The sequence below is a fragment of the Echinops telfairi genome, unplaced genomic scaffold (genome assembly GCF_000313985.2).
Source record: "Echinops telfairi isolate 266 unplaced genomic scaffold, ASM31398v2 ScPeMD7_7400;HRSCAF=8409, whole genome shotgun sequence".
Taxonomy (NCBI): domain Eukaryota; kingdom Metazoa; phylum Chordata; class Mammalia; order Afrosoricida; family Tenrecidae; genus Echinops; species Echinops telfairi.
Window position 1 is genome coordinate 36,517,174 of NW_022111300.1, and position 16,442 is coordinate 36,533,615.

Here is a 16,442-nt window from a genome sequence, read left to right on the forward strand (position 1 = left end):
TCTGGCTGCACCCTTGTCCCCGGGGTGGGGACAGCAGGAACACACGCAGGCCGAGCTCATCCCACTGGGAGGGCCCAGGGAGGAGACAGACTCTCGCTTAGGGACAGCAAGGGCCACGGTGGGCGGCCAGGCCAGGGCCCGTGTCCCTCCTGAAGCTATCTGTCTTCGTCTGTGCCTTTTCTTTGTCTGTTTGCATGTGTTCCCACTGAGCAACTTCAGAAGGTGCTGGGGAAGATGCCAGCCCAATCTTCCAAGAAAAGCCTCTCAGGAGAGAGGCCCATTTCCTGTCCTGCCTCCGGAGGGGACCCCGAGCAGAAGACCCCCCACTCCCTCAGGCTTAGCGACCCCACGGCTAAGCCACCCCTGTGACCCAGCGCCACCCGCCAGCCTCCCCCGGGGCGGTGGCCGTGTGGTTACCGGGCTCTTGCCGGAGAGACGGCGCTGGTCGGCGCTCACGATCTGGGTGCGCAGGATGAGCACCTCTTCCTTGCGCACCTCCAGCTCCTCGCTGGCCAGCCGGAGCTGGCTGAGCAGGAGGCTGTAGCCGTCGGGGGAGCCGGGCATGGAGTTGTTCTGCACGGCCTGCTCCGCTACCGCTTTCCTCAGCTCGTTCAGGTCATTCTTCAGCTTCTTGTTCTCGGACTCCAGCTCCTGCCTCTGGAAGACAGGGCGGCGGGCGACACTCCGTGACACACTGCCTCCACCAAGCCCAGAGCGCCCTTGCCATCCCTTCCGTGAGACTGGTGGCTAAGATGGGCAGGGGTTCTCGCTGACAGCAAAGGGCGGCACTGGAGTCTGGACTTGAACTCCTACCGCCCAGCCACTGGCGTGGACGTCAACATCTCTAGTGTTGCTATGGCCAGGTGCTTGGCCTAGGGTGGCCCCATGGGACAGGGTTTTCTGTTGGTCACCTGTTCGGGGAGCCCATGAGCAGGTGTGTCCTCCCGTGGGTGGAGCTGCTGGATGGGGAGACCCTTCCACTGCTCAATGAGCAGCCAAGCGCTTAAGCGCTCGTATCACCAGGCTCCCCACCTCTGTGGCCACGTCCCCCAGTGTCAGGGCACACGGGCTCTGGCTAGTGTCTACATGGCCCTGAAGCCCTCATTGGAGAAGTTGCTGGGTCAATGGTTTGACCCGATAGGCAATATGCCCCGGAGAGATGCGCCACACAGGGCTGAGGGTCGGAGGGTCCCCGGGATCCCTCCTGTTTCAAGGATCATCACCCAGACCAAGGTTCTGGAGAACCTCCCAAGGACACAGTTTTGTTGGTTGGGCCATCTGGAAGGCCACCCCACCCCTGTGCCCGTGCAGAGAAAGAAATCTCCATCGATCATCCAAGATAAAAAGTCTGGGGAGTGTATTCATTTAACTCTGTGCCTGGGATAAAGCCTGATAAGCCGAGCCAAATAAAGCAGATAAAGCCTGATAAGCCGAGCCAAAAAAGGCTGATAAGCCACGGCTGTCATGCCGACTGTGGCCTTAGCCACCACACAGGACAGGGTGGCGCTGCTTTACAGAAGCAGACAGCCCTGTCTTTCTCCCACCAGGCGGTGGTTGGCTTCAAACCACTGACCTTTGGGTTAACGGCCCACCGCTTAGCCCACATAAGTCCCTGGCAGGGTCCTGGAGTGCACGAGAGGGCAGAGCAGAGGCCCAGGGCGAGCTCACGGGTTCCTGGCCCAGGGCGAGGCTGAGCCAGGCTGGGCAACGGTGACACGGTGCAGGGTGACCGACAGAGCACAGGTCTAACTGCTTCTGGGTCACCACCTGCAGGGCACCCCATCAAGAGGCCCGCTGCACAGCAGGGAAGCATTCACGGGGGACGTGGACAGCCGTCACCGACGGAGCACCTGTGAGGAAGGGGAGCAGGACTCCCACCCCGTCCACAGGCTACGGCAGGTTCACAGTCGCAGTTCAGAGCAGCAGTCTTCCCGGGAGGAAGTTAAACGGGAGGACCCTGCCCAGTCTCCGACGGAGCCCTTGGCAACGGTAACCAGTGCCCCCGGCTTTAAAAATTCTGGAGAATTTCATTGGAATAGATAGGGAGCGTCCAGGCCTCTCTCTCAAAAAGAGGGCCGGCTTCCTCACGGCATTATTTATTTATGATAGTAAAATACGGAAGCAATTAAAATGTTAGTAACTCCAGGACGGTGAAGAAAACCATCCTAATTATGTTATAAAATATTAACCGTACATCAGAAAGCCTGTTTACAAAGAGCTTGTTATATTAAGGGAAAAGAATATTATAAGGATTGTGAGGGGCGGGGTTGGGGTGGGAGAGGGTATAGGGGGGAACCCCCTGGGTGGGACATAGTTTAAGCAATGGTTCAAAGGCTGGCAGTTCAAATCCAACCAGTGACACCTTGGAAGGCAGGCCTGGAGATCTGCCCCCAAATGTCCCAGCCTCCTTGAGTCACCGGGGAAGTATACACACACACACACACACACACACACACACACACACACACACACACACGGAATGGACATGACAGATGACAGCAGCTGGCAGCTAACACCCACCGCCCTGTGACCTGTCTGCAGCTGTGAGACCGTGGCAACACGCACAGGAGAGGTGCCGGACAGAAATGCCCCACGTGGTACTGGAGGCTGCCTTCAACACTAGGAAGGTGGATTTTTTTTCTTGGAGTGCTTAGCATGTAAACAATTTTTTACTGTAAACTTGGTGGGGTTTTACAGATCGGATCATCGACTCTGTATTTGAGTTTTGATGAATCAGCTAATCAAAGCAGCCCCTTCCCTACCCCACCTCAGTAGTCTACCCTACACCTGGCTCCTTGATTTCTCTTCTCCCTCTAGGGGGCTACTCTCAGAAAGATATATTTAAATAAGCATTATTTAAATTTCCCTCTATGAATTTTCCTCCCTAAGATGTGAGTGGCTTTAATAAGCTCACAAATAAAATGGAAAGCTCTCCTTTTGAAAAGGCATATTCCACAAATAGTGCCCTGCTCACGGCCAACCTGCTTTCTGCCCAACCAGCTCTGAGGCTGGCCAGGACCCTGGCTCCTTGCCTGCCCAGCCTGTCCCTCAGCCCGGGGGAGGCATCAGGGAGTGGTGAGCTGTTTGCCCAGGTGACCCTGACCCCCTTGCTGTCACCCTCTCCACGGCCCCGGGCCCTCCTGAGGAAGTCCCATGGTCGGCCCCACAGCCACGTGACTTCACCTTCCAGCAACAACACTTGGCCAGGTGAGAGCAGCCCCGAAGTCGCTTCCATCTGCTTCAATGCCTTAAGCTCTTGACAAGGAGCTCTGTGGCCCTGAGGGGTGGGCACTGGACTGCTAGCCTCAAGGTTTAGCCCTTCAAACCCACCGGATGCTCTTTGGGAGGAAGATGAGGCTGCTGGCTGCTGCAGAGGCTTTTCTGGTCTTAGCAACCCTACAGAGCAGTTCTACTCTGTCCTACAGGGTCCCTAGGAGTTGGGAGTACCTCGACAGCCGTAGGCTTGAATTTAAATGGCTGGCACTTTCATCCAACAGAGATAATTATTTTTTTAAATGCCACGCTCACTGGGAACATTCTTTACTGCTTTGGCTAAACCATGTAATTGTGCAATCACTTCCGAGGGCAATTTTGACCCATGATTTGTTGATGTTCACAGAGCCATAGGTCTGGGGGGGCTCTTCTAGTCTCAATCACTTGGGCCCAGGAAGCCTGGACTCGGTTGAGAATTTGAAATGCTGTCCCACACCACCACCGCTTTTGATGAGAAGGCGTTGATTTCTTGACCAACGCATCCAGTAATGGGGGCTGGTTCAGCCCCCCTTTCCTGTCCATTTTTCCTTGCCATGGGTGGATCCTAGTGTCCCCAAAGCCTCCATCACCGAGCATCCCCTCCATCCTCCACCCCATTTCCTTGCAGGCCACAGCTCTGGGCACTGGCCAGGCCTCTGCTTTGCATCGGCCCACACAGCCCTGACTCCGACAGCAATTTTGTTGCCCAAGTTTCATTTCATTCCAATGGAATAACATTGCCATTCTATTCCCACTGAAACCGCTCCTGCGACGTTGAGGCGCGTATCACTGCTCCTGTAGCAGATAAAAATGCCCCTTCCCCTCACAGGTGATGAGGTTGAAAGCGCGGAGGCAGAAGGGGGCATCGCCGCCCGTCCCCGGCATGAGAGTGCAAGCGAGCTGTCCCCAGAACATTACCTTCAGACTGTTGTAGGCCAGGTCTGCATCCTGGTCCAAATCCACATCATTCTGCAGTGGCTCCACCTGCCCAGGGAGAGAGGCAGGAGTGTGAGCAGGGACTGCGGGCACGGGGTCTGCAGAGCTGGCATGGCCGTGGCACAAGGCACCGTGGTTAAATGCTCAGCCACTGACACAGAGGGTGGTGGTTTGAGCTACCTTCTCTTTGGGGGAGAGACCTGTCCATCGGCCTCCAAAAAGATGACAGCCAAGGAAGCCCATGGGACACGTCTACTCTGTCCCACGAGCTTGCTGGACACTGGAATCCACTGCACAGGTAACCACAGCCTTTCTGACCCTGGTCAGCACGCGTTCCTTTCTCCCTGTACACGGGTGCTCAGATCCCAAGGTCAAGCTCACGCCCTGCAAGCCGATTCTTACTCACGGGGAATGCGTGCGTTTCCAAGACAGGAGTTGAAAGCCTCATCTGTCTCTCTTGGAGCGGCTGGTGGTTTCAAACTGCTGATCTTGCAGTTGGCAGTCCAATCATGTGCAACCAACCCCCTGCTTCACTGGGCGCCTAAATCCCTCCTTTTCTACCTGTGGAGTGCAGCTCAATGCTCAAGGCCGCCAGGGGGCGCTCCATAACCAGGTTCCAAAAACTGACTCGCCCCAAACTCAAGCCCGTAGTGGATTCTGACTTAGGACTCACAGGGACCTTCCAGGACAAGGCAGGATTGCCCCAGTGGGAGTCTGAGGATGTAACCCTTGAAGAGAACAGAAAGCCTTGTCTTCCGGTGGCTGGTGGTTTCTAACGACTGACCTTGCAGTTAGCAGTCTAACGTGTAACCGCACCACCACCAGGCTCCACTGCCCTGGTGGTGCCCAGACCCAGATCCCCAGACACCTCCAGGCCGAGCGGGCATCACACCGTGAGACCACCACATGGACTCATGGGATCAACGAGCACACTTGCTACTTGGGGTCACGTGTGTACACATGTACTGTCTGTGGGGATCCACCTCCTCCTCTCCGGTGGTCAACCCGGAGGCCTGGCCGGCGCTGCGTGATGTCAGGACCACAGGCTAGGGCAGGCTAGCCTGCGAGACCAGTGCATTAGGATGCAGCTGAGCATGCATGCTTTCCCCTGTCTGGCAGCTGTTCAGCCGGAACTGCCCTCGGAGGATGGGCAGAAACAGTTTCACACATCTCGAGAGATGATATCCTGGGGTGGGTGGTGACCCCAGAAGGGAACACTCTTTAACGCTATGAAATCAACAGTGCTTAGGTTTTCTACAGGGCTGCCGGCCTCGAACGGAGTCCCGGTGGAACAGTGTCTCACACCCACCAGCTGCTCCACAGGAGAAAGATGTGGGGGTCGGCTTGGAGTGGGCACTTTTACTCTGACCTATGGGGGCACCTAGCTGTAACGGGTTTAATTTTGGGGGTGGGTTTGGTATCGGCCTTTACGCCCCACGGAAGGCCCCCTTGAGCTGTGGATGGGCAAGAGGGACTACATGGGAGCCCCTGCCGCCACTCCTTCCAGACCTGGGTCCTGCACATACAGCACTGTCCCCAGGCCTCTTCCAGGGAGTGGCTGTCACCTCCCACTGGTGGTGCAGGGGACGGGGCCCATTCATGGCCCACAGCCTGGGTGAGAGGGAGGCTGCCCGTGCCCCGCAGTGTGGTTTGCAGCATGCCCCTGGGGGTGGTACGTGCACAAGCAGCTTGCATTAAGGAGGCCCCTATGGGGACCTGAGAGGCTACGGGCATCTTGATGGCAGTCATATGTTGCTTGGTGGGCAGCCCCATTAGTCACCCTGGTGACCCAGATGTCTTGTCAGATATGCGGCGCGGGGGTTGAGTGGAGGGAGCCTTCCAACACACTGGCTGGCACAGACTGGGTGACAGTGGGCTCAGTCACTCCCACCGGGTTGGCACGGGTGGGGGAGGAGGCGGTTAACCAGTCAGCACAGCAGGCCCTGGCTCGCAGTCAGCAAGTGCATTAGCACGGGCTTAACCGAGTTTGCTCGCTGCTCTGTGGTGAGCCGTTTCCCGCGGGTCTCACCACAGCTTGGATGTAGTGGGGACAGGTGTAGGTGCCCACTGAAGAGTGGTGGGAAGGCACATGTGGACCCGTGCGCACCTTCCAGACTGAGAAATCAGCCCAGGCGGACACAGTGACATGCCCCAGACTGCCCCGCCATTCCTCTGTCTGGCTGAACCCTCTCTCTGCAGACCCAGGTGGTTCAGCTGAGGTCCGGGGCCGGGCACACTGTCAGAGCTCAGCGGCAGGGCATTGCAGTGGGAGGGGGGGCCTGTACTCCCCCTGGCCCCTCCTTCCTGGCTACACTGACAAGAAACAAAGCCAGTCTCCTTCGAGGGAGACCCTGACACACACACAACAGAGCTGCAGGCCAATTGTTGATCCAAATTGTTGATCCAAACCCAAACCACACTCACTGTCATTGAGTCATTCTGACTCACAGCGACCCTCTAGGATGGGGTAGAAGTACCCCTGGGGGTTTCTGAGACTGTAACTTTTCATGGAAGTAGAAAGCCCTGCCTTTCTCTTGGGGCAAGGCGGGTGGTTTCAAACTGCTGACCTTGCAGTAGGCAGCCCAACGAGTAACCACGATGCCACCAGGGCTCCTCTAATTACTGACAGATGCTCCTTGTTGCCTTTTTAAAAAGGAAGAAGTTCTGATTCTTGGCCAGCACTCCTTTTTTAAAGAGACCTGCTGCCTTTTGTCCCTTGGCATCAAGGCGCACAGCAGTCCTAAAGCCAAGTGTCCACATGCAGCTGGGGTGCCTGAAGTGGGGAACCCAGAGGATGAATACTGGGGTTTGGATGGGCGGGGCACCCCTCCAGCAGGGCTTGTCTGATGTGGCCTAGCCTTGATTAGAGTGCTGGTCAGCCTGCCCGGCAGCTTCTCTTCCGAATGAATGAGTCATTTGTAAACCTAATCCTTTCCCTCTCCAGCCTGACCAAATCCACCTGAGATTTAAATCCCTCAGCAAGACTTACCTCCCTCCCCACTGAGTGCTCACAAGGGCACCGGGACTTTCCTAGCAAGGCAGGGCAGGCTCTGCGTTGTACTTGATGGGGAAGGGACCTCGGGGTTACAGAGGGAGCCTGTGCAGGGGTGAGAACAGGGTGCAGCTGCAGGGAGGCAGTCAAGCCTTACAGCTGGTCATTTGGGGCCAAGGACAGGCCAAAGGCCTCTGATAAACTGACAATGATAGTAATGATACCCTTCATGTCCTAGTTGGCCTGTAACCCGTTAGAAGCCAATACGCATGCAGATGAACTGCCTGGGGATGTTAGGGCTTTGTACTATCTGCAATGGTAACATGCCGGGCTGTGACCAGCAAGGTCAGCGGTTCAAACCCACCAGCCACTCCTCAGCAGAAAGACGAGGTTTCCTGCTCCCCAGAAGTGTTAGTCTTGGAAACCCACAGGGGAGGTTCTACCCTGTGCTGTAGGATGGTTGTGAGCCGTCTGGACTTGATGGCAGCGAGCGTGTTTGTTCTTGGTACTTTGACAAAAAGAAGCCCGGTGGCCCTGAGGTTAAACATTCAGTTGCTAAGCAAAGGCTGGGGGCTGGAGCCCACGCCAGCTGTTCCGTGGGCAGCATGGCTGCATATGCCTCGGGATCCCGTGGAGCCGTTCCACTGGGAGTCGGGATGGACTCAATAGCAAGGGGCTTGGTCTTTTTCAGTGGCCCCTCTGAGGAGATAAACGATGGCTCCTACATCTTAAAACCAGAAAAAAACCCAAGCCGAAGCAACACACCCATCGCCCTGCGGTGGATTCTGATCCGCAGCGAGCCCCATCTTCAGGGGAGCAGACAGCCTTATTTTTCAGGAGCAGCTGGTGGGTGTGAGCCCCCTTCCAGACCCAAGAGGTTGTTGCTCAAGGGGATGAGGGGAGGGTGGAGCCAGCAGGGGTGAGGTGATGGTGGGGAGACCTGTTCTGCTCCCAACCCCGCGAGGCTCATCTTCAGGCTGTGCTGGAGCCCCACTCTGAAAGGGCAATCGATGTTCTCTGCTGGGATTTCACCCCTGCCTGCTGTCACACTTCCACCCCACGCTGCCTCCTGGCATGAGCCCCTCTCTTCTCTTCCCAGCAACAGCTGTGCCTGGAATGCCCCTCCCGCTGGATGAGGGAATGGCCATGGCACAGACCCCTCTGAGATGGCCAGCGGGATTCCTCTGTCCTGGGGCCATCCGGGAAGGTGTCTCCCGTCCAACTGAGGTGGCAGGGAAGCCTGGCAAAGGACTAAGTGGGGACTCCAACACAGATGATGCCCCGTGGTCCCTGGGGGCCCAGCCCCCGCCCCTGCCCCACACTGCCCCTGCCTGGCACCTGGGCCTTCTTGCTGTCCTGTTGTTCTCGCTTCTCCAGCTGCGCCTGCAGCCGCCGCCTCTCCTGCTCCAGCTCCCGCACTCGCTTCTGCAGCTTCAGGAAGACCGTCATGTCCATGGCGGCCTTCTCCAGCCCCATCTCCTTCAGCGGGGCAGGGAGAGGAGGGAAAAGGGGGCTTTCAGCTGTGTCTGTGTCTCAGGGACCCCTCCACCCACACCTCAGGCTCAAAGCCCATGCCTGCCAGCCACCACTCTGCCCACTAACGCTGGAGCACCAGGCTCCCGTTCGAGCTAGGCTGCGTTGGCTCTTCAGCCGCTTGTCCTTCTGTGCGAGCCACTGAGAGGGGCTGGGAATGAGCGGAGCAGGAAGTCGAGAGGGCTGGTTTCAAGAGATGGTGAAGCTGGACACAGAATACTTTCTGATGCGGCCTTTCTGGGAAGCACCCGTCAGACGCACTTGGCTGCATGTCGTCCCTGCTTGGAGCTCATTTGCCTGACAGACCCCATGGTGCCCACCTCCTGGAGGACTGGCCCCTGAACAGACTCACCCGGGATGGCCCTCCAGGGTCCTGTGACGTGTGTGCGAGCGTGCGCAGTGGGTGTATGTGTGCGCACGTACAAACACATTGAACACCCTGTGCGTGGGTGTCCCGTGAGCATATCCACAAGCCCATGTGGCATGTGGTTAGGTGGCATGTGGTTCCGTGTTTCAGCTTCCTCCAGGAGCACCCTCTCGGGGGAGGGGGCAGTGCCTAATATCAGCACAGCACATGCACATGCATCTGTGTTCAGGCAGGTGGAAGCCGACGGTGGGGGTCGGGGGCGGCCTGGACTTCGGAGACAGGGGTAGAAAAATGGAGGACCCCAAAGCAGGGCTTGTTTGGGGTGTCCTCGGCGCATCCGGCCTGAGCCAATCACGTGGAGTTGGCTGTACAACAGATGAGAGACCCTGTGTCCCGGGCCCGCCTTCCTCTTCCAGGCTCCTATGGTCAGCTCCATCGCTCTGTCACTGCCCTTCGTTGCCCTTTCTTTCTAGCACTTAGCACGCCTGTGGGCCACGAAAGAGCTGTCCCACACAGTGTCCAGTGTCCACCCGGAGTAGCTCTGTGGGGGTGGGGACCTTCCCAGACTAGGTCACATCTGCCCCTGTCGCTTCAAGCTGTAACGCTGGCACCAAGGTTGGGGGTGGGCAGCGCTCAACACGCATTTTCTTTTTTCTAGACTAGATGAGGGTCCTCTTGGAAAAACATCAAGAGACAAACTTTAAGACTGTGTTTTGGTGGTCAAATACATGTGACAGGAAGCTGCCACTTTAGGTGGACGGCTGAGTGACATGACTCAACACAGCCACTGTGTTCACTGACACTCCTGCTTAGCCATCAGACAACACAAACAGGCCCCCTGCGGCTGGCTCTCCTCGAGGCCTGGCTCTGAGCATTTCGGGGGACGAGGGGGTTGTGGGTTGTGGGTGCTGGTGATGGTCTTCTCAGATGGCAGATAGCAGTTTGGGGGTCTTTGGAACGCCGACAAAATGACAGACACACACCCCATGAGGTCCACTGTGTAGCACAACGGCGAGTGACCGGAAGAGGCTGCTACCGGCTGACAGTCCCCTTCATCCTTCCACTTCAACCACTTGCTCTCCGGATGAACTGCTCCACATATCACATCACGCCATGTGTGCTGTGATCAGAAATGGGGTGGTGCCTTCCATCTGCTTCCGTGGCTTGGCTGTTCCTCCTCAAGCCGCCCGTATGCACTGGTGTTGAGTGTTGAGAGGGCAAGTGGGGCGTGGGCTCCTTCTTTCCATTATAGGGTGAGCCCTGGACTGCTTTGCTCGGTCAGTGTTAAGTCTAGAGAACTGTCTATAGAGCCACTAAGACTGAGGGGTCCCTGTGGTCAAGAACGAGGCCCTGGGCACTGTGGTCACTCACTAGCTACCAACGCTACCCCTGCAGGGCAGCTCCCTGGGAGCACAGGCAGCATCGGGGTGGGGGGATGGCCCACACAACTTACATCCACCTGCTGGAGGGCATCCTCAGCGTCTCCAGTCTCCGACGTGGAGATGGATGGGTAGTTGGAGTCCGACTCCAGGCTGCTTTGGTTCGATGGGTTCCTCCTGTGCCCTGGAGTTTGCTGTGGGAGGAGGGGAAAGAAGCGGACCTTCTGAGTGACAACGCTGTCCACTGCGCAGTCCCTTCCTGCCTGACTTCCAAGAAGAGACATCACAGTTTCTTGGAACCATGGGCACTTGAGCCGCTCCCACCAAACACCAGTCACCCATCTAGAGCACAGCCACCCTAATGACCCTCCATGGGGCTGCAGAGGCTCTAAATGTTTCCAGAAACAGCCAGCATCGTCCGTCTCCCAAGGAGCTGCTGGTGGGTTTGAACCGCGGGCCCTGCCTTTAACAGTCCAACGCCTGTTCCAACAGCCACACTGGGGTTCCAGTCAGCCATCCAGCTACCAAATAAAATGGCAATGGATGAGAAGCTGGCTCTGGTGGGAACCTAGCTCCGTGGTCGTTTAATGAAATGCACATCTGTAACTCAGAAGGGGCAAGAGCTCCAACACCAAACCGAACAAACTCGCTGCCATCGAGTCAGTTCTGCCCGACAGGGGGCGGGGCAGAACGGCAGATCTCTATGAGAGCAGAACGCCTCATCTTTCTCCCGAGAAGAAACAGGTGGGTTCGAACTGCTGACCCTGGGGTTAGGGACCCAATGGGTGTAACCCCAGACACCACCAGGCCCTGGTGACATCACCTTTTCCTCCCAGGATCACCTTCCAACAGCACAGAGGAGTCCTGTCGTCACAGCCCCTTCTGGACAAATAGGGTGGAAGCCTGCCCCCGCTGGCCCCTCCCTTCAGCCTGCGCGCCACCAATCGTGTTTATGAAAATGCTAACTTCACGGAAACAGTTTGCCGTGTACGCCCATCGCTCAAAAATAGCCACCCTCCACCTTTTTTTGGCATCTGATTTGGCTTCTCAGAAAGATTTTTAGATGTCTCTGTATGGTTCTCTGCAGCGTCTCTTCCTGGTTTCCATGCAATTAACTTATTCAGTCTCCTCTGAGTAGGCCTTTCTGGGGGAATGTTTACGTGGCTAACAAAGGAAGGGCTGATATCTTGAAATAGCATGGAAATGTTCTTATGTCCGCTGCCCTCTTATCAGCAACCCGGAGAAGCGATCAGATGGGCCAGGCCGCCGAGGGCCGGCCCGCAGCGGCACCAATGAAGCAGCGCCATCATCGTTAGAGCGCAGGCAGGGGCTTCCAGAACCGGAACAACAAAAAGAAAGTGTACGGCCGGCCGGACTTGCCTTCAGTGCGCAGCTTCGAACTTTAGAAGACCACCAGGGTGGGAAGAGGAGCTGGCTGTAGGAGGGGTCGCTCAGCCCAGCTACCTCTGTGTGCAAAGCCGCGCCAGGGCGCAGCAAGAGCAAGTGGACACATAAGGCTCCTGTGCTGTGGGGGGAGCCCTGCAGGGGCTGCTGAGGGTCTGGGTGGGGCGGGGGGTGGGCTGGGAGTTGGGGGAGTGCGTAGGACCACCCTCCTTGCCTTGATGATGGTCATCTCATCCCGAAGGTTGTCGTATCTCTGCTCCAAGCGCGAATACTCCTTCACCAGGTTCTGGTACCGAGAACGCTCCTCCTCCAAGTCTTTCTTCATCAGAACGTTTTCCTTGGCCAAGTTCTGGGCAAACTCATCTGCAGAGGAAGCGCAGTGAGCTGCCTTCGGCTTTCTGCGCACACACCTCGACCCACCCATTGACCAGAGCAGAGGGTTCACGGCCGGTCTGAGGACGCGCCTGGCCAGCTCAGGAGAGCGCTTGGGGAACTGACTGAGCTGCCGTCCTTACTGCAGGAACTCCCTGCCCTGTGCATGCGTGCGAAGACCTCAGATGGGGGCAGAGCCACCTGCTCTAGGGAAGTCGGGGGAGCGGCCCACCAGCCGCCCTCTCTGACACATGTTCTGCACAGTTTCCTCCCAAGCCCTGGCCTTTCCAGGCTGTGGGGAGTGTTGGAATTTCACAAGTGTGAGGGACAGACCCTATGGGCTGGAAGGTTAGGTTGGAGGAGGGTAGGCAAATTCATCATCTGGATGGGTTTGTCTCCTGCCAAGATGTATGTTTTATAGGAGTGGAAAGGGACCATTAAAAAAAGTATCTATTTTTGTTGCTGTTGACAATATACACAGCGCACCATGCCACCAGTGTAGTGTCTACACCACAATCCAATGACCTTCCAGCTGCGTGCCGGTTCTCACCTTCTTCTTCCGAATCCTGCCTTCCCGACTAACATCAGCTCCCAGTCCCTTAGGCTCCCTGCTGGCCTTTTGAGTCACTTGCTGTCTGTTGGACCACGTGTGGACAGCTCTTCAGAAAAGCCCGAGACTCAAGGCAGGAATCTGTTACTAACTCAGCTGAACTCTGGCTTCCTTTAAAGAGGACCCCAGGGGATCTTTTGGCTTTTAAGGTTGCAAGATGCTCTCAGGGCAATGATTTTGGGAGTCCATCCAGACTCGATGACTCCAGAAAGTCTGGATTCCATGAGCTTTTGAAACTCTGGAAAGGAGCACTTCTTAAAGGAGATTAAAAAAAAATTGACCCATTCACTAAGTTTGTCTGCAGGGAGGCAAGGGGATGGGTGGGATGGGCTTCGGTCACAGCAAGCCCACCAAGAACATGGTGCACAGACTCGCAAGCTTCTCCCATCGCCAGGGGTGCGAGGACTGAAGGTGACACAGGAGGTGGCTGAGGGAGGTTGAAATGGGCTGCTGGCCCCCGTCAGCACATACGGACAGATGGACCAGTGGGTAGCAGAAACTGGGTACTATGGATGCCAAAGTCCAGTTTCAAATCCGCCACCTGGGCAGCTCCTGAGACTCCCCCAGCACGTGTCTCTGGAGTCTGGACCAGAGCATCCAGCGTGCAGATGAAGAAGCTGAGCTTGCTCAAGGGCCCCCAGTGGCCTTTCGTAGAAGTATGCTTTGCATCCAGCTCTCCCTGACCGCCAAGTCCCACAAAGCCCCACCGCCCCCTACAAACCCGAGGGGCCTTAACAAGTGCACAGAAGCATCCCATTCTCCTTCAGCTCCATCTTTCCTGGAATCCTGCGAAGCCCCCTTGTATCGCTCGGCCTGTGTGTCTTGTCTCATGAAGCTCCCGAATCCAAGTATCACAGCAGGACCCCAAAGATCACCAGACCCGGTTCATCTCTCCTGTAGGAAAGCCCTTTTCCAAGGAGGGCCTGACTGGCATGCTGGCTGGGAGTCTCTTGGGAGCGTGTGGGGGAAAAACAGAGTGGAAAAGAGACGGAAGCCCCCAACAAAAACCAAGCACTGTGGGATGTACCTTTCGACTGGCTCAGGATTCGGTTATTAAGCTGTTCTTTCTCGTCCTTCAATAGTGCATTTTCTTGTTCCAGGTCGGCCACTCGCTGCAAGAGAGAACAACAGGGAGGGTTACCTCTTGCGATGCTGGTCAAACGCAAGGCTCCTCTTGTGGGTCTGAATTTCGACTGGTTTGGTTTAAACAGGTTAAAAAAAAACCCCATGTGATAAAGACATTTTTATTTAATAGTTAGGATGATCAAGTCAGCAAACACTCCCTGCATTTTGAGAAGATCGGAGGCTGAAAATAAATTACAATAAAGACAGAGGAGCTCAACTGGCCATCACGGTGGATGGTCTTCCAAGGCCCAGGGGAGCTTCCTGAACAGTCTCCATACCACACTCCCATGCCTCGGCCTGGGACATACACAGGTAGCAGACTCTCAAGCCCTGCCATTTGGGTGCCCATCTTGGTCAATCCTGAGCTCCTAGATCCCAGTCTGAAGAAGGTCACATGCTCACACTGGCCCACACATTAGCTCTGGTTTTCTTCTGACTTGTCCTCCCTGGCCCGGCCAGATCCTGGGGAAGGGAAGTGAAGGGAGGGAGGGAGGCTGGCTACCTCAGTGGACTCCAGTGTCTGCTTTCTAAGGACAGCCTCCCCACTCCCTAAGCAAACAGAAGGTGACTCCTGCTGAGAAATGGCAGAAAAGCAGCAAGATGAACATGGCAGGGGGTGGTGGAGGAGATTAACACGCAAGGTTCAGCCCAGGCTTATGCACAACAATGTCTCATTGCTCCCCATCTGTCCTGCTCCTAGGTCTGGCTGGCTCCCTCCCAACACCCACCCCGCCTCCCTTTGGGATCAGTGTCTCTTTTTCTAATTTACAATGCCTGACGGGATGGAGTAGCCGGTGAGGGAGGTTAACTAAATCTGGGCTGACGTGCTCAGTGACCAGCCTGTGGTGAGAAGTTCCACACGTTTCTCACCACATCAAAGGTGAGCTACAAACCACTGAACTGTCTGTGTGAAGTAGATCATACGGAAGGCACAGCCCACTCAATAAAGGCATTCACAGAGAAAGTCCTCTCCGTTCCAGGCATTAACAGAATCGCTCCAACACTGATCAACCGACTGAGCACAAGATTGGGGATTTGTTGGGACCAAGAGAAAATAGTGAGTCAGAAGGGGTCCTCGTTTTGGTCTGTGAGAACTTGCTTCTCCACAGACAGCTGCCAAGGCTGCTGACCCAACCTGTGCTGAGTGGACTGGCCTTGCCTTCTTCTCCAAGTGGCATACCTGTCCGCTTCTCTGAAAGAGAGGCAGTTGTGACGTTTCTAGCAGGAAACGGAACCACCCCTAGGCTAAAGGTATTGGACAGTGCTCTCCAGGTAAGGCGTAGTTTAGGTCAACAAGCGTGAGCTTGCTGTAGAAACAGGAGGCTATCTGGTGGATGGGACACAGGTTCCAGCAGAGGGCAGAGTGAAGGGGAAGGACAGGAGGGCAGGACAGAACCAAAGGTCTCCACGGCTGGGGTAGGTGCCCACCCACGAGGGGCGTGAGATCGAAGACACTGGCTGCTGGAGGGGAGGGGCGCTCTGTCCCATCATCAGGGGCATCCTTCTCACCACCCGCAGAAGGGCCTCGGGCAGATGTAAAGACGGGGCCAGACTCCCGGCCCGGCAGCCTCAGTATCATGTTTGTTCAAGGCGGTGTTGACTGAGTCGAGCCAGGGGCCATAGGAGGCCAAAGGACTGGGAGGGGTTCAAGTTAGGGTTCATGTCCTCAGGGAGGTCACAGTCACCTTGAGAACACGGTGGGGGAGGCGGCGGCCTGCTCACCACAAGTTGGAGGTTCAAACTAGCCAGCTGCTCCAGGGGAGAAAGCAGAGATGTCCGGGTACATCGAGCTGTACAACCCTGGGACACCCTTTAGAGGGTGGCCCCCCATTGGAACCGGCTCGCCCGCCAGTGCGGCTTGGGCGGGGCTTCATCAAGGTTATAAATTTACTTAATTGACTTCGCATCTCAAATAGGCGCCGCCACTATTTTCTGTTAAGGAAACGGAGGCACAGACAAGCGAGGGAGCTTTTCCAAAGGCCACTCAGCCAGGAAGACAACGAAGGGGCCCAAGGGGACTCTGTTAGCCACTTTGCCCCAGTTCAGAAGACACACACGTGGAGAGAAGAAGTGTCAACAGCCTTGAAGGGGCCTCAGTGGTCATTTCTGAACGCGAACGGGGCGGGAAGGCGTTCAGGGCAGGAGGGACCCAGGCTGATGGGACAGAGGAGCCGATCAGAGGGCTCCGAGGGAGAATGAAACAGCAGAGTGGAGACGCTGGGAGGGAAACTGCATCACGAGGAGGCAGCCGGGGAGACTCCCCTGGAGCTGGGGGCTGTACACAGAGTAAGCGGCAGATAAAGGCAGGAGCCGAGCTACCAGGCAGGTGGTGAACGTGGCAGGAGCTGGTGAGCTGGACCAAAGAGAGAAGAGATCGGTGTCGGTGAAGTCCTAACTGTTCCCTGGGGGAAAGCCACCCATCTCTCTGGGACTCCTCGGCAACAAGAGAAGTAGCTCCCTTTCTGTCCACTT

General features: G+C 56.4%; 1 protein-coding gene across 1 annotated transcript in view; it reads right to left on the reverse strand.

Moving 5' to 3' along the window:
• Window positions 1–16,442, reverse strand: part of MYO5B (myosin VB) — a 168,043-nt gene that overhangs the window by 34,764 nt on the left and 116,837 nt on the right. Inside the window, 6 exon segments of the mRNA XM_045296048.1 lie at window positions 418–657; window positions 4,171–4,236; window positions 8,519–8,659; window positions 10,534–10,653; window positions 12,078–12,226; window positions 13,873–13,957. Coding sequence (XP_045151983.1) covers window positions 418–657; window positions 4,171–4,236; window positions 8,519–8,659; window positions 10,534–10,653; window positions 12,078–12,226; window positions 13,873–13,957 — 801 coding nt within the window.